Consider the following 23,111-nt stretch of genomic DNA (forward strand, 5'->3'; position numbering starts at 1 on the left):
GCCACCACCACCTCCGCCGGCTCCAGCGTCGGTCGTCATCCCACAAAACAACATCACATACATTGGTGCCCCAGCTCCCGCGCCACCCCCCTCTGCGGGCGTGGTCTACGCTCCACTTTCCGTTTCGATCCCTACCGTCGTTTCTTTCACAGCTGTTGGGGTTCCAATTTGTCCCCCGCCGGCTGCCTCTGCACCTGTTGCGAGTGGGTATGTGTCGGTGGGAGTCCCGGCGACGGGGATCCCGTTGAGGCTCGCGCCTTAAGCGAGAGGCAGGGGCCAATTGGATTCATGATTAGGGTGGATAACCCCGGCTAGGGCTACGTTAAGATCTCCATCAATCACTAAGGCACGGAAAATCATTGGTCTCGGTTGGGACTGGATGGAATTGGGAAAGAAGTGTTGATAATGTGATATGAGGGGACGTTTCGTTTCGTCTTTGCCCGTTGGGGAAGGGATGATTTAGGTCGGGTGGCAACAAGGCATACCGTTTAGTACACGGGAGGGGAGTTTATATCAGCAGACTCACTCAGTCATAGGCAGAGAATGCTAGGTTACTATTAAGCCATCTCGTGTATTGACGATGCGTTCTACATCGTACTTATGTGGGCATGCGGAGCAGCTGGAGAAGCGATGAACGGGAAGCCATTGTAATCTTTGACATGCCGGCTCAACCTGACCGGCACATGCGCCATACACGTCCCCGTCCCAGCAACAATAGTCCGCATTCGTAGATAGCCCGCACATATCAAAATAGTCAAAACAGTTACCTTGTCAGGGGACTTCTCCCCCCTCCCCCCCCCACCGCCACCCCGCAGGTCTCTCCCAGGGCCCTCCCACAACTCTCCAAACCACTCCTTCCTCTCCTTCCCCAGCAATTCCTCAACCCCCCCAGCCTCTACCACCCCTTCCACCACAACCACCAGATCATACCCCTTTACCATCTCCTCCCGGTGTGCCACCTCCAGCACAGTACACCCGGCCACGAACAGCCCGCCGCCCAAGACTTCCTGCAGCAACCACGCAAGAGTACTCATTGTCTGAACGAGCTGTCCCACAGCAAAGAACAAGTACATGCCAAAGTAAGGGGGAATGTCGCTGTTAGTGCCATGATCCTTTCAGACACGGAGCCGTACCTCTAAGAACGTTGATTTAGCTGTAAGAACCTACCGGAAAAAAGAAATCAAGATAAAAATTAGCGGCGCTCGACTCAATGGTGTTTTACTAAGCCCTGAGGCTATTGTGACAAGGAAAAAGAAGATGGCCGTGATGTCTAGCTAACGGTCTTGAAATAATACTTATAGAGAGACATGTCACCAGCCTGGCGCGTGAGATCTGCATGGGTGTTGTCGAGGGTTCGGGTTGGATCATCTGAGATCGGTCTTCTTCTGGGAGGTTACATCTACTGATGGCTCGTGAGACGCACATTGAAACTCAGAACTGGCCGTGGCTATCTCCTCGCCACGTGGTGGTGGTAGCGGTCGGCTGGCTTTCTCGAGCGGCCGAACCGTCCCGTCGCCCATTGTGGAGATCGTATCGGCATAATTAGGGCAGGGAGTGCGCTGATGTGCAGAAGTATCGGCAGGGGATATAATGCACGTCGGCCTACCTCAAGCACTTGTTTAGCTTATCATCAGGACGACGCAACTTGCAAATAACTAGATCCGAGGCTTTACGGTCAAATCCGCTAAACGCGTCATCCAGAACCACGAGCTTCTTCCGTGAATACACCGCAGGCCTCGGGTGAAGGCCTGGTATTTCATTATGGTAGGTGGTCATTAGGATAAGGCGCACTGGCAGAATAAGTAACTCGATAACTATCAATTCTTTACTTCTGTCTTCCGATAAGGAGTCGTCCTCTATTGCCTACAGTATCCCGGTCGTTGTGAGGTGACGAAGTGAAGTCCCGGTTTAGAGCACAAACATTGATAACCATAAGAAGCACCATCTAGAATCGAGAGGACACTCGGCCCCGCTGACAATATTCTCCTGAATTGAGACATTGCGTAACCAGGGTGTCTGGGCACAATGGGCGATCGAATTTGCCTTTAACCTTGGCCGTCATGTGCATTAGGTGCAGTTCACCAAGGATTGCCTTGAGTATGAACGATTTCCTGAACCCAGCCGGGCCCGTTATCATATAGCGTGACCTCCTTGGCATGTAGGTCAATGTTTGTGAGTACAAGGGTGCCATCGTCTATACGGAATAATGCCTGACGAATTTCGACGGCAGGCGTTAGAATTGGGGGCAGCTCGACCTCCTTTTTCATTTTGCAGTGTTGAGGGGAATGAGTTTGAATGAAATCTATGGGCTATTTCCTTTCATCAAACAGTACTGGCTGGAACTTTTGGATTTTGTCGAAGCAACCAATGAGGCCGCAGCAGCAGCAGAGACTGCTATAAGCAAGGCGAGCGGTGTCGAGATAAGCGCCACAATAGCAAGAGATGTCAAGGCTTTTGCGACAGAGGGTCTGCCGTCATCCTATATAGAAGTGCTTGCCGGCTTGTTCGATCTCGCGTTGGATGGGGTGCTGGGTATGTGGGTGGTGGTTGCGGCGGATGTGCCGGTTTTGGGGGTCGGTGGTAGCTGGGGAGGGAAAACCCGAGGGTTGGGACAGTGGTGGAGAGGGACAAGGGAGGCTGAGGCTGTGTAACGACGATATGCGCGGTTCTTTTTTGGGGGCTGAAGGTGATACCCCCCTGTCGTGTCTTATGGCGTGCAACTTACCCCCTAGTGCAGTTTCACCTAAACGGTTGGAGAAGACCTGTTTTGAGTCGTGGAGTGATCAGTCGGATAACTCTGACCCGAATGTCGCCACTTGTTTACATCGAGCGCAAAGGGATGCTTGGGGTTCTGGGGGCGAGATCCAACATAGAAGCTTGGCCGCCGTGGGGCCGATGTAGGCGCGCCACACGTGTGACTGTGATCCGACAGACGTAAAACTGCGGCCATGCTCCATGCTGTGGCCGGGATCAAATCCTGCGCCGGGGGCTAATTATACAACCGGGGCTTGAATATGGGGAATTGTCGGCCTATGAGCATGGTTGCCGATGCGGATAGGACTGCAAAAGTGTGGCGTTGATGGGCGGGTATTGTATGTCAAGTAGCAGATCCATCCCCTTGAACCACTGTCCAGTTACCTTACCTTCGACCTAGGGGGCGCGGAATGATCTGCATGATATAGTGTTACAGGCTGCCAGATCTGAAATTCGACAAGGAAATGCATCTTTTGATTTGCCCCATGGGCAGAGTTACCCGTAGGGCTAGCGGTCCTGCCAGTCTCATCCCAGAGAAAGGCCCCTTACTCTTTCCCAACTCCCACGTCCAGCTGTATCGCGCCAATTTCGCTCCGTATCCCCGGCTATTCGACGACTTCAACACCATCGAAATAAATCACGTTGCCGTCTCCGCCGACGTCGCGTCGTCACTTTTTGGCTTGGAGCGCCGAATATGGCGGCACCCAAAGATGCGTCGAGCTTGGGTTACAGCAACCTTGAGGTCGCCCCGTCATCACTGTTAGAGCTTAAGCACAGCACTGGGATTGAGGCGGTCCAAGAGGGCTATCGTTACGTCTATCATCACGGATACGAACGCGACGACAAGCAAGCCGTCGGGGTCGCTCTCAACCCATCTTCACTCGCTCCAGAAGTAGTAGCAGGACAGCACGCGCCCGAGGTAGCTGAGGAAAAGAATATACCTCTATCCTCCAAGCCGCCAACAATATGTGGCATCCGCCGCAAGGTCTTCTGGATCGTGATGGGAGTCGCTGCCTTCCTCATCGTTGCCGCTGCCACGGGGGCCGGGGTGGGAGGATATTACGCTTCTCGTTCGGGACGGCTACCAGACAACTGGACAGGTCCGGGCAACTTTACAAACTCGTCGAGTCCTACAAGAGCCCCATTCCGGAACTTGAGCATCGCCGCTATGCAGTGGGTTGAACGGAACGGTGTCAGCCAGTACCGTGTCTACTACTCCCCGCCAGCCAGCCAGGACCGGGCACGTGTTTTGGAGTCTGCCTGGAGTTCCGACACCAGGGCCTGGGAGGTATCGCTGATCACCGACGCAGGTGTTGACCTGATCAAGCCCGGCACGCCTATCGCTGCGTCGGCCGGGTATTATCTCACAAATACTAATAATGCGCTGGTGTGTAATCATCCTGCCCCATAACCCAATGTCTCCCAGTCAGAGGTCTGCTTGTCTCGGAGCATCGCTAACACGAGGCACTTGGGCTACCATGTAGCTCGAAACCGTCTTCTTCCTCCAACCCGACGGCGCGGTGGTTGAGCGACAATCTGTCGACCGAGTATGGAGCAACGGGATTTCTAGCCGACTCTACACCGCGTCCGGTGCGTCGTCGCTCTTTTCCTATTGGTACCAGACTTTTGAGAACCCCGTCCAAATCTTGGCCACCTTCTTCCAGGAACTCGGCGCCAATTCTCTCACGGTTGCGAGATATATCGAAAGGAACCGTACCGATGGAGGGCCCTGGCAGCGCACCAGACATAGCATATCCATCCAGGACGGTTCGCCAATTGCTGCTGCGCCTGTAGGGAGCAGGCGGGACTTGCGCTTGTACGTTGGCGGAACAGATGGGAAGATGAAGCAGTACCCATACAATATCGAAACAAACGTGCTCGAGAGCGCTGTCGGTGAGTTATATCTCGGAACACGTAACCTTGATTTACTTATTGGTAGCCAGCGATGCTGACGAGGGATGAAAAATCGATTCCAGACACCGCATTTGATCTTTCGCCGCAAACTCCGTTATGCGTGACGATGGAAGACAATCGCAACTGGTTCTCAGATGACGACCTACCCCAATGTGCACGAGGAACTGCCGGCTCCTTCCTCACCCACCTTCTGCTCTTCGCCTCTCCCGACTACCAGACCCTGACGCTGGTATCGTGGAATTGCTCTAGCGGTTTTGTGCCGCAGCAGAACCGCATCGAAAAGCTGCTGAAGCCGAATCGGACCTACCTGGGCCTTACCACGACTTCTGCAAGCAACCTGACCTTTGTTGGCCAGAGCGTGTATGTATTATTCGACGAGGGCGCCGGCCCCCAAGTAGAAGAGTGGCGAGTTCCATCGAGTGGGGGCTACAATCCAGCCGAACAGAACGGAGCCTGGAGCCTCCTCGGAAACGTCCCCATCGAAGAATTATGATGGTGGAATCGTGGTGGTGAGAGTTTTGGTTGATCCATCGTTGGTGAACTGTGCTTCTCAAACGGCGGGTACGCGGGAATAGTACCGGGAGCGAAAACGCTAATGTTCGTTTATAATGAATATAATACCTGGAGTTTAGCAAATGGTGCAGAAACACACATCTACACCCACATACCCATCCAAACAAGGGGGAGAGCGAAGACAACCTAATGCTCGACAGACAAGGTGGACAAGATAGGCTAGGTGACACCTCAACAAACCGGGTCCCTGCAGCCTAGATAAGGGCCTCACAACATGTACAGATAGAGCTCTCTCTGATCAGAGGGAGCCCGTTCCCTAGGGGCAGTTCTCCGCAACTCAATATAAAAGTGACGGCTCCCTCAAATTTAGAGAGCTGCTATAAGTGTAAAGCCGAACATGCTGTTATACCCGCTAGGAAAAGCTCCCCTCCCAATCAGGTACAACTGTCGCGTCCCGAACTACACCCCCGCTCGCATAATTGTAGCACGCCTGTAGTATAAACAGAACACTCCCCCGACTTTAGCGCAGGTGGGAGTAATACTACGTAGCTATCATAGCAATTGCATCGATTTTATCCAAACAATGGGTAGTTATCACACACTAGATAGTTTCGCGCTACCTCGAAATGGCGTTAAATTGCTAAGTGTATCTCATCGGCAACCCGAGCTCGACCTCCAGCTACAAAGATACAACCGCTACTCACATGAAGTTCCACCCCTGTCAACGCCCATCCGTGGAGAGAGCAGCAGTATCCACATTGTCTCAAAGCGGTTCGTACTGGCTAGCGACCACACACAATGCTCTCCAAAGTCTGCCAAAACCTCGATTTCGACGAGGTAGTACAGGACGGAAGAGGGTTACGGTATCTCCATCACGTCGGCAACGCCACTCTCAAAGCCCCTGCAGATGAGAGGTGCCAACTTTGCCGGGCCCTCTTCAATTTTGGCACACCGAACTTCAAACTTGTTCCTTGTACAGATATCGCTCTTCTCCACTTCCGCCGCAATACGGCACAGCTTCCATGGGGCGGCTCACATGAACCTCGCACTTTCAACTCGCCTGTGCTTGAACTACCGATAAGAATCAAGCCTACGTCAGGTATAGCTTTTGGGGCGTTAATACTACCGAGGACGTGTTTGATATTGTGGAGCTCCCCGGTGAGCCTACATCACCCCTCCGTATTAGCAAATCGCCACTTAAATCAGATCTAGATAGACTCGATCATGGAGGTCATGAGGGGTTTTACGCCTGAAAACAACTGACACACTGGTAGCAGGGAGAAATTTAACTGGCATCTATGTGGCTTCAACGTTGTTTGGAGACTCATCAGCATTGCAACACCAACTATATAGCGGAGCTAGAGCTGCCGAAGCGCGTCATTGACGTAGGCTCCCCTGACGGATATCACCAACCGGTTTTGTACACGACAAACTACGAACGTGGCTCCTATGTGACTCTCAGTCACTGCTGGGGCAGCGTCCCTTTCATCAGAACCACTTCAAAAAAACACTTGCTGCAAGGGAGGCAGGGATCCCGCTGGGATATAGACCCAAGTCGTTCCGACATGCTGTCTACATCACCAGGACCATACGCGTACGGTATTTGTGGATAGACTCACTGTGCATCCTCCAAGACTCGAAACGAGACTGGGAGGTGGAGCCGTCCACGACGGCGGATCACTACACCAGCTCGCTGTTCACAATAGCGGCCGACAATGCTTCAGACATAATGAAAGGGGTCCAGGGGTATCTTGGATACAAGTCTGATTGAATTTCAGTTAAAGTTTAAAGATATCCTGGTCGACAAGGGGCGTGCGTCATTATATTAGGTGTTCGGCACCCCTCCGCCGCGACGCTGGTCGTTCAGTGCTTCAGACCCGAGGTTGGACTTTGTAGGAAGAAGTCCTATTGCAACGCCTCCTGGTTTTCGGGGTACATCAACTGTCATTCCATTGTCTTCTGGATGTTGCTTCGGAGTCTCATCTCGGGGGGATGGCTCGCAGGTGGAATCACCGTGGACGAGCGTAGGGATAGATATACGACGTTTCGTGGGCTGCTACCCAAACTAGGAAGATTGCCCGAACTAGCCGAACGAAGAACAGACAGTAAAACAGGTGTGGATGTTGCTGGCAACACCGAAAATGCCAGACAAATTCTATAATTTGAACTTGTCGATCCTGAGCACGAATGAGTCTCTGGAGACGAAGTGGTTCACTATGCCTTCTGCCTCTCGCACTAGGTTTGCTCAGGTAAGCGGGAATAAGTGGCATGGATGGTATGCGACAACCGGCTGATTATTATCAAAAGGCGTCGCGGTTGTACAACCTACATTGTCACATCGTATTCATTATTTGCTGATTTGTATAGACATACCGTAATAAACCCTTGATTCCTAGTGTGCCTAAATATCTGCAAGCTTGGTACCTAGACAAGTCAAAACAATACATGCAGATAAAAGCCTCAGAGGAAGCGCAACCTGCATGTAAAGAGGGTTCTTAAGTAAAGCGGGTAACAAGTATAGAGGGAACTTGTCGAATTGATTGTCCCGTCGATGGATTAATCAACAGTCTAAATAGCCCTATGTAAGGTAATTACAAAGGAAAATGGGTCCTCTGCAGGATTTAGGTACAGGAGCGTTGCCCTAGTAAGTCCTACCTTCTAATCAGAAGGTCTATATAACTGCCAAAGCACGAGACTCTGAGTCATCAATCTAGCACATACGTCGAGCTTGATCCTGCAATGCTTCATAGAATACCGGCCTACATTCTTGACCCTCCACGACCGTGAATACACTATCACATTCGCTTATTCAAGTTAGGAACTTGTTCTATCAGATTCTCACGGAGAAATCCGGGGCGACGTTACTCACTTTCAGCCCTTATTACACATGGTCTAGCTTGAAGGTAGTCTTCCGGGTGTGGCTCGTTGCAAAACGATAGACTCGTTAGCTGTAGGCCCTCCCCTCTGTGCGTGGTCCGTAACCCGTAGTTGTCGGTACGAGAAGTAGAGAGCAACAAAAGCAAGAAGAGACGCAGCCACTCCAAAAGAGATGACCTGAGCAGCATTCGACTCCGGAGAAGTCCATGAGGAGGTGGGTTGGAAGCTTGTCGGCGGACTAGGAGCAGCAAGGCTGTCGTTGTGTTTAGGAAGAATGGAGGCACGTAAAAGCAACATACTCTGTTGAGTATCTGGGAAGACTGATGGGCGGAAGGTTGCTTGGGCCAGAGATGGATACCTGAGTGGTACAGTGGCGAGTCCGGACATCTTCCGAGATTGAGAGCAGCAGGGACAGATTGCGCGTGTCGTCTTTATTTATACGTGAAGGATTTGGATGTAGCCATCGATGGAAAGAGCTGGCAAACCGGAGCAAACTTGACAAAGATGCGACGAACTGCGATGGAATTGTGCACTTTCAGGGCTGTGCAAGCCATTCTTCTCAACCGTCGGAAGAAGGTGTGGATAATTGTGGACATTATAGAATAATCCAACTGGTTGACCACACGTTGGTGCCGCGTCGCGACGCCGCCGAAAGAGCGAAAACGTGCGAAGGATAGGGCACTGGCAACACTTGTAATCGGATAACGCGATGCGGGAACTTCGGAAGCGGGACTGTGGCTTGTGGAAGAGGGGTTAGGTGCGAAAAGATGCGACAAGTTACCGCAATGTTTGCTGGCACCAATCCGGGAGCTTTCCGACACTGTCGCCGGCTATGGGACGTCCATGATCCGCACCACTGGGGCTACAAATATTTCCACGATTTCTCTCTCAAGTGAGGCAGATTCAACAAGCCGCCTAATGTTTCCCGTCGTATAGGCCAAGATCAATGCGTTCTTCTATCGCGATGAGCGAGGACGACGCCCAAACACGACTTACAGGGACCAAGAGGAAGCCCCGTGGGAGGTTGGACCAAATCAAATGCAATTTTTGCCGCCGAGACAAACAGAAGGTATAATATGTCTAGACTAAGTGAGTGATGTATGAAGTCTAACAAAGAACGTTCATAACTAGTGTGAGCCTCGAGCTCGTCAATGGCCCGAGAAGTGCGTCCGGTGTGTAGAGAAAGACTTCGACTGCTCCCCAGGCGCCCGAAAAAAACGGAAACCATCAAAAGTGCAAATCCCTGCCAGCAAGGAAGCATCTATAGTCGTTGAACTCCAAGCAGAGACTCTGGAGACAGAAGCGGTCCGCCTCAGCTCAACAAAAAATTGGACGTTGGCTGATTTGTACGTTAACATCCTACCTTTGAGCTTCTCCTTTAAAGCCATAAACTAATGGTATCACAGTTCAAATGCCGTCAGTTTCGTCAAGGTTCTTAAGAGAGCTCTCGTAAACTTTGACAGCTTTCGAAGGGAAGTTGCCGACATCGTCAGCGGTTTCGGTAACACGGGGGAAGGATCGTCCCCTCGAGGGATCTTGGCGCTACGAGGAGCTGTCCAGGCTCTCTGCCAAACCCTTCTCTGCTCCATTTCTGCCCGAACGACTATTCCATTAGGCCAGGTGGACGAAAAAGCGAGTTTGGAGGTGTCCACGTTGCGAATGCTCGCCAACGATATTATCGAAAGACCTCATGCGGCGCCTGACTACAGTGGCTACACTTCAACACCTTTTGTTGTCGATGCATCGACGAAAACAATATTAAGCAGCATGATTTCCAATCTCGAGATCGGTGCTGCTCTTCTTTTCCAGGATGAGGCATTTGCAAACAACAGATGTCCATCACAAGATCTTGAGGCAGATCTACGGGTTTACTGGTCACTCTGCAGCTGGTTTAGCTCCATCGTTAAGAACATCTGGAAGAACTGCCTGCGGTCGGCCGTCCATGACGAAATAGGGAAGCAGCTAGTCGATGTAATTGTTGGGGGGCCTTATATTTCCTACATTTTCGACAACTCTCCCTGGATGACGAAGCTCTTCAACATGGAGTTATATTGGTCGATACAAGATTGCCTCGGAACCTCTGTGCTCCACGTCCTTCTGCGGGAGTTTGGGAAAAGGAGGCTCCAGGGCAGCAGCGACGAACCGCCCGGGCTGGCGAAGAGGATAGCATCCCATTGCAGGCTTCCGGGTAACGACCTAGCCGATCGTTCAGGCCGATCAGCAATCCACATCGCAGCGCAGCACAACCTTCCCGACGTGGTACAAGCCTTGATAGATGTAGGCATAAGCCCGGACAGTTATACGACCGCCAGCAGCAGCGCAATGCATTTTGCAGCCGCCCTAGGACACTCAGAGGTCTGCGCCGTCCTGATACACTACATCAAAGACGTCAATTGCCTCGACAAGCACGGCCGGGCGCCGCTTGACTACGCTAGCCGCTTAGGCTACAGCGACATAATCCGGGTTCTACTCCGCCACCCCGATATAGTCGTCAACCGACCAGGCCAGGGAGGTGATACACCGCTCATGGCAGCGTTACGATCAGGGCAGTTGCGGAGAGGGCAGAGTCCGGGCGACGACAAGGGCATCTGGCCGGCAAAAACCGGTCCGAGGACGGGCGCTTACAAGGAGTTCCTGCACCGTACGGACGTTGACTTCAACGTGGTCAACGAGCGCAGAGAAAGCGCCCTCCACATCGCGGTCTTGCAGAATGACCTCGAAGCGGTCGAGGTCCTTGCCCAGAGGTGCGGCGCATCGATCAACGCAAGAGATATTAAGGGTAGGACCGCCCTCTATTGCGCAGTGCAAAACGACTCGGTGGAGATTTTCGAGACACTCTTGTCGGTGCCTGGCATTAACACAAACCTACCTGACGACGAAGGCAAAACCCCGATGGACCACGCGGTATCCAATATCAACGGCTTCATCTACAGCCGACTCCATGGCCGCGTGAACCGGGAGTTCTCGGCGCCGTTCGTTGCTGGCCCGGGTGCCGACCCGGATACTGGCCCGGATGCACATTGGGAGGACGCAGTGCGAGGATTTTGGACGGCACGGGCAGCTTATACAAACCCCGTCAACGGTTTTCTTCCTAGCATGGGTGGTACTGTACCGGAACGGGTTTGTCAGACTAAATAAGGTACTGTGCGGAAGAACTCAGCCCCGTGAGCTGGGTTAACATAAGGTAGTCTCGTCTCATGATTGGAATCCGACAATTAAACTGACGCTTTCTCACCGCATAGTTCTGCCCTCCGAATGCTAGTGTTAATTAGCTACTATGTTATTTCTTCCATAGTTGATATGAAGGGGTGCATCTATATGCGGTTAGATACTGTCCTATTAATGTGGGGACACAGTGGATTTAAGCAGGTCGTTGGGAGTTGTGGCCGGATGGAGATAACGGGGCACGGAATCCTTAATTTGGCCGAAGTCCGAAAGCGGTTTTACTCTGGCTAGACATACAATACAGTAATACCAGGAGTTCGCAATATTCAACTGGTAGATGGATACCGTCTATCTTGACATGCCTTCTGCCGCCGCGAACTTGAAACGTTACGATTCTAATCAGTTTAGCTTGGGGTTAGTTGCTTTACCGCGGGATTCTAGACTGGTGCGTCTAACTAAACAACACGGTGGATTTAACGAGGACAATGTCCGAATCCCATTCACGGACTTAAGCTTCAATCACTTCCAACAGGCTTGGCCAACCCTCTTTAGATTCCAGTGTGCAACTTCCTCTACCACATCTGATGGAGCGACTTGGGGCGAGATTCGGCCGCTTCTTCACATTCCGTGTTCCGCCGTCTAGTAGGACTTCTCTGCGAGCGTCTGTTGCCCCATTCTCGACCACTATCGCAGCCGCCTCCATGGTGGCCTACTCGAGTGCCGTCTCCAAGCTGGAGACTTCTGCAGACGTCCCTGAGGAGGCTCGCCAAGCCACCCACCACGTCAAAGGCAGCGATGGGAGGACCATCAAGTTTAGGAATCCGCATCCATCCGCGGGAGAGCTGCCTTCTTCTTGGGAGATTGCGCGCAAGATGATCTGGTAGGAATCCATTGAAACGAAAGCTCCACGAGCTCCACCAAGGTCCGTCCGAACTTTCGTGCTGACGCCTGCTGCAGGGGCCGGTTGACCGGCAAGACGCACGCGCCGGACACCTCCAACGTCAAAATCCCCACCGTCGAGCCCCAGTTCCTGGCGACTCGGACGGGCTCGACGGCGTTGCGGGCCACCTGGCTCGGGCACGCCTGCTATTTCGTCGAGTTCCCGAGCGGGCTGCGCGTGCTCTTCGACCCCGTCTTCGAGGACCGCTGTGCGCCCGTGCAGTGGCTCGGCCCGAAGCGGTACACGCCGCCGGCCTGTACGCTGTCCGCGCTGCCCGCCGTGGACGCCGTGGTCATCTCGCACTCGCATTACGACCATCTCTCACTCCCGAGCGTGCGGGAGCTCGCGCAGCGGCACCCCGAGGCGCACTTCTTTGTCGGCCTGGGCCTGGAGACGTGGTTCCGCAGCAGCGGCATCACCAAGGTGACCGAGATGGACTGGTGGCAGGACTCGGAGCTGGTCCTGCACAGGGCCAAGACCGAAACCGCCGCCGCCGACGCCGAGGCCGGGGATCACGGCGCAGCGCCGGACACCATCTCGGCGCGCATCACCTGCTTGCCCTGTCAGCACTCTTCTGCGCGGACGGGCGCCGACAAGGACCACACCCTGTGGGCGTCATGGGCCGTCTCGTCGGGCGACAAGTCGGTCTGGTTCGGCGGCGACACCGGGTACCGCCGCGTGCCCGAGCTCCCGGTCCACATCGACGACTACGGGCCCGAGTACGACTCGCTGCCGCGGTGCCCGCAATTCGGGCAGATCGGCAGGCTGCGCGGGCCGTTCGATCTCGGCCTGATCCCCATCGGCGCATACAAGCCGCGGTTCCTGTTCAGCTGGATGCACGCCAACCCTTACGATGCCGTCGAGATCTTCAAGGAGACGCGGTGCAAGCGCGCCATGGGCATCCACTGGGGCACGTGGGTGCTAACCGACGAAGAAGTCGAGGAGCCCCCGAAGCTGCTGAGGGAGGCGCTGAAGAGGAGTGGGATACCCGAGACGGGTGTTTTCGATGTTTGTGCGGTTGGCGAGTCGAGGGAGTTTTAGCGACGGGAAATTTTTCGTGCTATCCCGTGCGGCAAGGGTACTTGTCTCAGGTTCTAAGAACCGTGTAAATTATTTATTCGAGGTAAACAACAGGCGATGAATAGACGTTGTGAGACAGCAAGCAATTCTACTCGTTTGGATCCAACATATCTCCGTAAAGACTGCGTTGCGCGAAATCTCGGTGTACTGGCAGCGTCTTCCCCCCTGATCTTAAAGCAATATCAACATGGCGACATTGCGGGCTTCGAGGGACTGCGTTTCAGGGGGTTGGGACTTGTGGGGATAGGAGTAAGAGGCTGGAGTCCAGACTCAAGGACTAAGCAGTTTTAAGCTTAAATGCTTGATCAATACGCGTAGTTTCCGGGAATACTACCCTACCAAGCGTACTCGAAGCAGCGAGTCCCGAATACGGAGTGGTGGGACCCACAGATCAGCAGAGTAACCCACTGATCAACACAGGTCTACCGGCGGCTCCCGCCTCACCCGCAACGTCCAGGAACATCCCGGGAGGCTTCCTCCCCTCCTGAAGGCCAATCAAATGGTTTCGTCTGAACAGAAACATACTCCATCTATGTCTTAACCAAGTGCCGTGTTTGCAACTAGTAAACTCCCCCCAAATACCTACCCAACCCCATCCGCATCACAACATTGACCTCACCCACTACCACGCCCCCAGCGCCGGCACTAAAACAAGCACCACCATCCCCACCTCCCCTTCCCCATCCTTCAGCGGCACCCAGTGACCGACCACCCTACCCGTCCCAGAAACCCCCACGGGGCCAGCGCTCGCACTCCTTTTCGCCACCCTACTGAAGACCTCCCCGATCATCTCCCGCCCCCTATCCCACGTCTCACTCAGCCTGGGCCGAACATCCCCAGAACCCGAACCAGCAATACATCCCGGCTCGGAAGAAGGTATCGGCCCAGACAGATCCTGCTTCGCGCCAGCACTACCGCCAGCCCTGAACTCGGTGGTGGCAGCAGCAGTCCTGGCGTGCCTGAGCGGCGGCCTGCCGTTTCTGCCTTTACCGGTCTTCGCTCCCTGCTGATGCCGGTGCTCGTCAGGGGACGAGTTAGGGAAGGAGGAGGAGGAGGAGGTCATCCCGGGCATGTCGGTGGTCGCGGATCTGCCGGCCTGGAGCTGATCCAGCACAGCCGTCTTGAGATGCCAAGTGTGGCTGTTGACGGACGGGAGAACAGAGAAGATGTCGCGGCCGTTGATGTCGTTGAGGGGAAACTTGAGGTTGGCGTTTAGAAGCGAGCGGGCCGGGGAGGAGCAGTGCGAGATGGGCAACTGGCATTGCTTCCCTGGTGTCTGGGGGTTGCTGATGTAGCGCAGGACGAGGAAGTGGGAGTAAGGGGTGGTGTAGCCCTCGGTTGGACACGGGGTTTGCGGAGAAACGGGAGGGGAACTGGTGTTTGGGGATGTGATGGGTGTTGAATCGCAATCAAGGGGGAAGTTGGATGCCGCGCTGAGACGTGTGGATGGCGGCGATGACTCGGCGGAATCGGTCGACTTCCGGCTGAAGAACCGGTACAGGCGCTGACGTCGCGAACCCCGTCCTGCTGACCGGCCCAGTGATTCTGCTGGTTGATCGGGTGAGTTCTCCTGCAACACCGCGTCTTCGGATTGTGGGGCACCGTTGGGCGGGGAAGAATCCCCTGCCGGCGGACCATAGTTCAACAGACGCAGAACCTCCCCGTAATCCGATTCCGTGCTGTCCGACACGTTGACCTGCGCGCCGAAAAAGTAGCGGATTGTTCCGTTCTCCATTAGTGGACAGATGAACAAGAGGTTCCAGTAAGGGGTCCCGTCGGGCCGGTGGTTAACGATGAGCTCGGCGACCTCCCGCCCCCCCGAGACAGCCTCGCTAAGCTGTAGTATTGCCTCTGGACAGGTTGCGATGCCTTGAAGGAACCTGCAGTTCTTGTTTATTACTTGGCTTCGCCCATAGCCGGACATGGCTAGGAGCCCGTCTGAGGCATAGGCGACGGGATTGTCAGGCCGAAGAGCATCGGTGATGCAGAAGGCATCGCCAAGGCCGGGGTACGCTGATTGCGCCTTGCCGGAGGCCGCTGACAGGGCGTCTCTCAGGCGTTGGGAGAGCTGATACTTGACAAACTCCGGGTACAAACTCCGGGCAAGGCGTTCTTGGACAGCCCCCTTTGCCTCGTCATACAGCTGTTCCAACGCTGGTATCGATGACCTCGCACAGTCTTTGGTGTGTAAACTAAGCAAGCGCGACAGCTCTGGGTCAAGTCCAAGAGGCGATGTTGCCGTCGGACTAGTATATCCGATCCATATGTGGCTCATCAAGAAGGTCAGGTCTCCAAGGACACGAGAATATTCTTCTACCTGTAGTCCGCATTAATTTGCGCAGTCCGAAGTAGAGAGTAAGAGGCTGACCTTGAATAGGAACCCAATATCGGCGACTGTATGCCTGTTCCTTGCAAAGCTGCACAACTTCCTTCTCGTTGCTGGGTTGGAGAACGCCGCCTTAATCACAACAGGGCCAAAAAAGTCTGGGAGCACGCCGCACTGCGAGGCGAGTTCTTTGCATTCTATGCTTGCTCGAGGCGCGAAGGTCGGTGTGTCCACGCTACTACTTTCGTCATAACTCACCCCCTTTCTATGGCAGGGACCAGAAGGCACTGATCCGCCCGAGTTGTAGCCTGTATATTGGCGGAATGAGCCATGATTTGTGTGTAAGGACAAGCCTGAACCACTTCGTAATCTCCCACGGGTGTTCTTTGACCGGACTCTCGCTGATCTAGAAACTAGAGGCGGCGACAGGCCTGCGGTGCTCGGATCAGATCGGCAGGGCAACACGAGGACTGGCTTCAACCGAGTGCTGCCCCGCCGGCTGGGAGGATGTCCAGGCGTGGAAGGTTCGGTTGGATCCGACTTTGTGGGCAACACGACGCTAGAGGGACGGTCTGTGCAATGCATGGTGAGTATTCGATAGGCAACCGGGAGTGCTTGCAACGATGGAATGATCGAGGGGCAAAGTATAACCTCTTAGGCTCACACCAAGAACAAGACGAAGCAGGCATGAGAGTCCAACACAGCGGACAAAGGACAGGCTTAAAAGGGGGCTTGCCCGGACAGGAGCACCGGTCTCAGCCGCTTTGTCGGCGCTAATGACTCGCACACTGCACGGCTACGGGGTAAGTTAAAATTCATGGGTTTCTAGGCTGTGTCGTGTCGGACGGGCGAAGAGTACGGCGCAGAGGCGTCATGTAGGTAAGGTTTGTGGGAGAAATGGTGCTCCGCTTTGACGTCAGTTCTGGCCACAGCGATGATGCGACGTCCCGGCAGCTGTTTGTAAAATCCGATGGCAAGCAGATGCCCGCTTGTTAACCATCCCCTTTGCAAACGAAGGACGGCTTATCTGCGGCAGGCTGCGCGTGGTCGTTTCAAGCTCGGCTGCCAATGGTCATGATGAGGCGACCATTGTATTGCAGGATCGATCCGGAGATCTCGGACGGACTCGGGAACCACGAGCGGAGCAATGGTGTGAGCGTCGCGTGACGAAGGTGGCTAGATGCCAGGCATGTGTGGCCGATTGCGTCTTTTAATGTCCGCCGTGCATTAGATCTCGTCGGCGTTTTGCTAGACCTTGGGGGAATGCCTGAAAGTTGCAACTCAGAGCCGACGGCCTGGGCCCGGTTTGGCTCCAGTTCATCTCGACATCCGGCCAGGCCTCCGTAGGCTCGGCAGGATGCCGGAGTTTCGGTGTTCAGATCATGTTCTCCGTGCTGCGACGACACCTGTTGCCGCTGCTGGATTCCCAATCTTGAGCCTGCCCCTCGCCGTTGCACCACAAGAGAGCGCATTCTAGCTTAGCAGCAACAAGCATGCCGTTGGCCTGTTGTTGGCCTGTCGTTGGTGTCGCATGCAAAGCCAAGAGATGTGGCGCCCGAGGGCGACGATCAACGGGAACGGCAGGCCCATATGGATCCCTGTCGCTAACCCCGCGTCCCCGCTTATCGCGCCCAGTGGATCTACACGTACTGTACACTACGCGGATCGCATGGCCCAGGGGTAACCGGGATCCTGGACGTTGTGGCGGGGAGTCGAGCCTGGAAAATATCACCCTAGAAACTGCAAATGGCGTTGGATGCTTTGGCCTGCTTTCCAAGGTACGAAATATCAAGTAATTGACATCGTATTCCCGGGTCTCGATGGGCCAACTGTAATTTGTACTCCTACCGTAACAGGAATGTAGTGGTCACCCAGATGTGCCGGCGGAAAGCTGCAGCTCCTCCCGCCATTACGACCCATGTTGATGCTGATCCTTGGGCGCAAATGAAATGAAGAACAGGGAAACGGCCATGGCGTTCAATTGCCGGTTGGTCTGGGAAGGGGCATCAACGCTATACGGGATGCTCGTTAATCACGGTATGCAGCTTCTGCATGTGGACGCATGGCACCCTCCTGCATCTCCCTTTGCAACCGTTGCAGGGGGATATCCAAGGGGTTGGTCGTATCGCGGCCGCCGCTCTTTGCGTCGGTTGTTCTCTTTTGTTCTGGCCGGCGTCATCGCCATGTTTCCAAGCTTTGCTCCAGGTTCGCTCGTTCTCTTCCATCGCTCGCTGACCACGACGCCATGATTCTACTTCTCGCGCTCTGCTGGCTGGGCCTGGCAAGAATTGTCCTCGCACAGGACGGCTTCGACCCTCTTGCTCATGTCGACCCACTGATCGGGGCTAGTAACGGTGGCAACGTGTTCCCCGGCGCTTCGCTGCCCTATGGCATGGCAAAGGCGGTGGCTGACACGGATAGCCCCAGCAACCAGGGTGGCTTCACCATGGACGGATCCAGAGTGACGGGCTTCAGCATGATGCACGACAGTGGGACGGGTGGTAATCCAAGCTTGGGGAACTTTGCCTTGTTCCCCTACACCAATTGCCCTGACGGTGATATCAACCGTTGTGACTTTCCTAAGAGGACCCGCGCTGCCTTTGGGACCTTTGCCAACAGTACAGTATCCGCAAAACCCGGCACCTTTGGCATCACGCTGGATTCCGGCATCCGAGCCGAGATGACCACGGCCCACCACACTTCCCTCTTTAGATTCACCTTCCCAACCGTCGAGGCTGATGGCGACTCAGCCCAGCCGCTGATCTTGCAGGATCTGACCGATCTGGCCAACTCCAGGCAGGATAATGGCACCGTCTCTGTGGATCCATCCACGGGACGTATCACCGGCAGCGCCCGTTTCTTGCCGAGTTTTGGTGGCGGAAACTTCGTCCTGTATTTCTGCACCGACTTCCAGGGGGCAGAGATTCTAGAAAGCGGCATATTCGTGGATAGCCGAGCCAGTGCAGAGGTCAAGACCCTGACCATCTCGAGGTCTATTAACGGGTATCCGCTGCCGGGCGGCGCATTTGTGAGATTCACCTCAGGGGTCGAGCCAATCCTGGCCCGCACCGCTACCAGCTTCATCAGCGAAGCCCGGGCATGCGAACACGCGGAAAGGGAAATCCCGGATTTTGATTTTGAGGCCGTGTCGGATGCCGCTACGCAGATATGGCGGGAGAAGATGAGCCCAATCACGGTGTCAACCGTTGGGGTGAATAGCTCGTTGTTGACAAACTTCTACAGCGGCATCTACCGGACCATGATCAATCCGCAAAACTACACAGGGGAGAACCCGCTTTGGCGTAGCAGCGAGCCGTACTTTGACTCCTTCTACTGGTAGGATAGCAGGAGTTGTGATGAGTGTCGGTTCGTGGCGCTAATCCTGTGCAGCATATGGGACCAGTTCCGATCACAGCTCCCACTCCTCACGATTACGGATCCTGTTGCCGTGACACAAATGATTCGCTCGCTGATTGACACTTATCGGCACGTCGGATGGCTCCCGGATTGCCGAATGAGTTTGAACAAGGGCTACACACAGGTGAGCAGAAGCAGCCAGATGCTGCTTCAGCATAAATACTAACGCTATTGCGAGGGCGGATCCAATGCCGACGTCGTGCTGGCGGATGCGTACGTTAAGGGGTTGCAAGGGGGGATCAACGTAAGCTTACGTCCGCCTCGACCTATAGCGTATTCTTATGCTGATGATCCCGCTGTGGGACGATGGTTACGCCGCTGTGGTGAAGGATGCCGAGGTCGAACCCTTCGACTGGTGTTGCCAAGGACGTGGGGGACTCGATAGCTGGAAGTCTCTCGGTTACATTCCTGTTCAGGACTTCGACTACAAGGGCTTCGGCACCATGACCAGGAGCATCTCCCGCACACTCGAGTACTCCTATAACGACTTTTGCATCGCCCAGATGGCTGCCACTCTAGGGAAGCCGGGCGACGAGGAGAAATATCTCGAGTCCAGCGGCAATTGGCAGAACCTGTTCAAAGCAGACCAGACCTCACATTGGTGGAACGGCACCGACACGGGCTTCACGGGATTCTTCCAGCCCCGGTACCTGAACAGAACCTGGGGCTTCCAAGACCCCCTGAACTGCAGCAATCACGACAGCTTCAGCGTCTGTTCCCTGCAGAACACCGGCCGCGAAACCTTTGAAAGCAGCATCTGGGAGTACAACTTGTCCGTCTCTCCTCTCCCCACTTGCCCCACCCCCCTCTCAAATGAGCCAACAACTGACCATTGAATACCAACCATTCCCCAGCTTCGTCCCGCACGACCAAGCCACCCTGGTCAGCCTCCTCGGGGGACCCGACCGCTTCAGCTCGCGCCTCACCTACCTCCACTCGAGGGGGATCACCTACATCGGCAACGAGCCGTCCTTCCTGACCGTCTTCCAGTACCACTACGCCGGCCGGCCGGCCCTCTCCGCCCTCCGCGCGCACAGCTACATCCCCTCCTCGTTCGGGATCACGCCCGACGGCCTCCCAGGCAACGACGACAGCGGCGCGATGGGCTCCTTCGTCGCCTTCTCCATGATGGGCCTCTTCCCCAACCCGGGCCAGAACGTCTACCTCATCACGCCGCCCTTCTTCGAGCACGTCAACATCACCCACCCGCTGACGGGTAAGGTGGCCCGGATACGCAACGTCAACTTCGACCCCTCCTATAGGGCGGTGTACATCCAGAACGCGACGCTCGACGGGAAGGCGTACACCAAGAACTGGATCGACCATTCTTTCTTTACCGAGGGGAAAGAGCTGGTGTTGACGCTGGGGAGGAACGAGAGCGCGTGGGGGACGAGGGTGGAGGATCTACCACCCAGTCTGGGGAGGTATGAGGGTTTCGGCAGGGGCGAGAGAAGCACGTACAAGCTTCCGCGGGTGCCGGCTCGTCGGGATTACAAGGGCGTGTTCGGGGGGTTGAGATACGACCTGGGAATCTGAGCGTCCTTCCTGTCGGCGATGGTGAATGGCAAGCCCGGTACGCAGCATGGATCTGATTGCCGGACGGCCGTCGCTTAGCTGTTACCCGTCGTGCCCTTCGTTCTGAGGACCCCTTATCAGCTGCCGAAATATTGCAATGCGTTGATAAATGCGAATATATGATAATGATCCGCTACCTAATATGTGAAAGACATCCCGGCCATTAGCAAAACCACCATTATCAAAACAAAAGGCAGTCTAAGGGTATCAAGCGGCTGCCGAACATTCCGAATTCGACAAACCCTCAGTGCTTTTCCCTCGCCTTCCTCCTGATACGCCTGCCATGCAAAATATCCCAGCTGCGATTCTGTTTGCCCCGTATTTCGGAGAGTACAATGTATCCGAGACATCCGCGAAGCCATGTAGCCCTAGTGAACAAACAACCAACGCCGACAACACGTCACAGGTCGTCGGTCTGCTACCGGTAAGGGGGCCCGGCCCTCATTGCTGACCCCGAATGAAAAGATGTAATTATCCGAGACTGACACGCGGGGCTTGGTTCTCAACCTCTGAAAATATCAATGAGACCCCTTAGTCGTCGCCAAATGGCGAGTGCATCACCCCGCAATGAAGGCAGATGAGATCCTCCACGTCGTATTCGTCTTCGTCGGGATCGTACATGTCCCCGTCAATGGACTGTCCGCTGAGTCGATCAAACTCGATCCATTCGCGGGTCTCGGAATTTTGGCTGATAGGGACGCGTTTGAAGAGAGTACGCCGTTCCATCCAGAGAGACTCCGGATGACCTTCCTCTTTCGGAGCTGGCGGCATCGTATAAGAGCCGGCGTGTTCATGGCGATGGGCACGCGAAGGCTGCGGCGCCGTCGACGTCGTTTTTGCGCGTGCATACTCGTCGGCGAGAACCTTCCATGCCCGCACAACCTTGGGATACCAACAAGGGCTCCACCTCTGCCCGTCCGACATTGAACGGAGTCGGTTGCCAGAATAGACAAAGGACGAGTCGCCTTTAAGAACTAGACCGTCATCCTTGACCATTCTCGACAGTTGAGAGGCCACTTCGCTTCCCCATGCGCAATCTGGCACGCCTGTAAGCTGTAGTTCGTTCAGCGTGGAGCCGAGGTCGTGAGAAGCCAGGTTGTGGATCGAAGGCCCGCCTGGAGGGGTGAGAAAATTTTCTGGGAAATTGACGAAATCCATCCTTAGCGTCTCGAGGTTGGGAAGCAGGCGCGGGCGTGATTGTGTCTTGGGGTGGTTGGGGTCGAAAGGCGGCCGCAGAGCTTCGAGAAAATCCACAACTTGGTTCCAGGAATAGCTGCGGAAACCCTTGCGGGCGAGGTTCTGTTCTTTAATCCGGGGGATGACCTTGAGGTTGATTGTCTTTTCATGCGCATAGTCCATGGAGGGGTATGGAGCAAGATGTAGACGGTCCTCGTCATCGTAGTAGCGAGCAATGACACGAAGTGTGATGCTCGCTATGTCCTTGCGGTGCTGGAGACTGAGATCGGCAAAGTTCCGCAAAGCGTATGGCGTCGTGAAGACGAACTTGTTGTTGCTCCACAGAAAGCGACTGCCCTCGACCAGGTAGGCTTTGCACGTGGCAAGAAAGCCAATGGCGATTTGGTTGCCGCGGCTCTTCTCGGCAGCCGTCATGTTATCTCTGGTCAATTTGCACAGAGGATCGATGATGGGGTGCTTGCTGGTCATGGCGTATTCTAAAATGAAGAGTTGGATTTCCACGGGCAGTGTGGGCAGCCGGCAGTTCTCGCGCACAAGAGTTGCCACACCCTTGGACGAGCGAGTCCGGATCCTCTTACGTGAAGACCAAGTGCCTCGGGTACGGGTTGGGTCGCTCGCGTCTAAGGTTAACAGGGGATCCCATGAAATGCCGTTTTCACGTAGGAGCTTCTTCAGGCGCATGTTCTCCTCGGTAAGTTGTCTATTTTGAACCCGGACCGGGTGGTTGTGCCAGGCCTCAGCCTGGTCTTCCTGGTCGCGTTGCTCAAAAGGCAAGAGCGCCTATCCGAGCATTAGTGTGATGTCAAGTCATCATTCCGACACCAAAACTGCCACAACTCACATCATCTGCGTCCCAGTCCATTTTGGTTAGTCGTCGGAGGTGTGGATGGAAAAGAAAAATATCCTGACGCCGTCAGACGCGGTGATGGCTTGCCTAATGAACCGCCAATTTCCCACGAGATGGATTCAGCGGTGCGACTAATCACAATCGTTTTGCGGATGGGGAGATGTTTGGAGATGGGATTGTGCCGCTGATATGGCAAATAGGATGCGGTGAAATAAGAAAGCTGACGCTATCCTGGTCGTGCCAGGAGAGCTGTTGGTCGCGAAGGAGTGTCGATCTGAGAGCGATGGCGCAATCACAGCGGGAGGGAAAAAAAACTCGCTAACTTCAATCCCGGCCGAAAGAGCATGGTCCGTCGTGATATCCACGGGCGGGAACGAAGTCTCTCAGGTGACCGGCAGTCTTTCGAGATGGAAAACGCGACAGCGGATTGCGGGGGAATACTAGATGCCGATCCGGTGTCTCAGAGCGGGAGGTCGAAGAGGCAAACACAAACTGTGGGCGAATGC

The 23,111-nt window shown here is 54.8% G+C and overlaps 6 protein-coding genes across 6 annotated transcripts; 4 read left to right on the forward strand and 2 right to left on the reverse strand.

Moving 5' to 3' along the window:
* Positions 1-3,448: 3,448 nt before the first annotated feature.
* Positions 3,449-5,161, forward strand: MFIFM68171_09413 (Fucose-specific lectin; the record flags this gene model as incomplete). Its single annotated transcript, XM_071064832.1, has 3 exons — positions 3,449-4,141; positions 4,239-4,647; positions 4,731-5,161. The coding sequence occupies 3 exons, from the start codon at positions 3,449-3,451 to the stop codon at positions 5,159-5,161; spliced, it is 1,533 nt and encodes a 510-aa protein (XP_070920933.1).
* A 3,861-nt stretch (positions 5,162-9,022) lies between these two features.
* MFIFM68171_09414 (Ankyrin repeat and death domain-containing protein 1A) lies at positions 9,023-11,196 on the forward strand (the record flags this gene model as incomplete). The annotated part of the gene is made up of 3 exons (XM_071064833.1): positions 9,023-9,127; positions 9,190-9,404; positions 9,465-11,196. The coding sequence occupies 3 exons, from the start codon at positions 9,023-9,025 to the stop codon at positions 11,194-11,196; spliced, it is 2,052 nt and encodes a 683-aa protein (XP_070920934.1).
* A 728-nt stretch (positions 11,197-11,924) lies between these two features.
* On the forward strand, positions 11,925-13,204 carry MFIFM68171_09415 (Zn-dependent hydrolase (Beta-lactamase superfamily); the record flags this gene model as incomplete). Its single annotated transcript, XM_071064834.1, has 2 exons — positions 11,925-12,103; positions 12,181-13,204. 2 exons carry the CDS (start codon positions 11,925-11,927, stop codon positions 13,202-13,204), a joined length of 1,203 nt encoding a protein of 400 aa, XP_070920935.1.
* Positions 13,205-13,865: 661 nt separating this feature from the next.
* MFIFM68171_09416 (RGS domain-containing protein) lies at positions 13,866-16,154 on the reverse strand (the record flags this gene model as incomplete). The annotated part of the gene is made up of 2 exons (XM_071064835.1): positions 13,866-15,560; positions 15,612-16,154. The coding sequence occupies 2 exons, from the start codon at positions 16,152-16,154 to the stop codon at positions 13,866-13,868; spliced, it is 2,238 nt and encodes a 745-aa protein (XP_070920936.1).
* Positions 16,155-17,814: 1,660 nt separating this feature from the next.
* Positions 17,815-20,522, forward strand: MFIFM68171_09417 (Glycoside hydrolase family 92 protein; the record flags this gene model as incomplete). The annotated part of the gene is made up of 5 exons (XM_071064836.1): positions 17,815-18,905; positions 18,960-19,110; positions 19,165-19,230; positions 19,403-19,758; positions 19,841-20,522. 5 exons carry the CDS (start codon positions 17,815-17,817, stop codon positions 20,520-20,522), a joined length of 2,346 nt encoding a protein of 781 aa, XP_070920937.1.
* Positions 20,523-21,092: 570 nt separating this feature from the next.
* Positions 21,093-22,620, reverse strand: MFIFM68171_09418 (Transposase; the record flags this gene model as incomplete). The annotated part of the gene is made up of 2 exons (XM_071064837.1): positions 21,093-22,538; positions 22,600-22,620. 2 exons carry the CDS (start codon positions 22,618-22,620, stop codon positions 21,093-21,095), a joined length of 1,467 nt encoding a protein of 488 aa, XP_070920938.1.
* Between the last annotated feature and the right edge of the window lie 491 nt (positions 22,621-23,111).

The sequence above is a fragment of the Madurella fahalii genome (genome assembly GCF_045866475.1).
Source record: "Madurella fahalii IFM 68171 DNA, scaffold_5, whole genome shotgun sequence".
Lineage (NCBI taxonomy): Eukaryota > Fungi > Ascomycota > Sordariomycetes > Sordariales > Madurella > Madurella fahalii.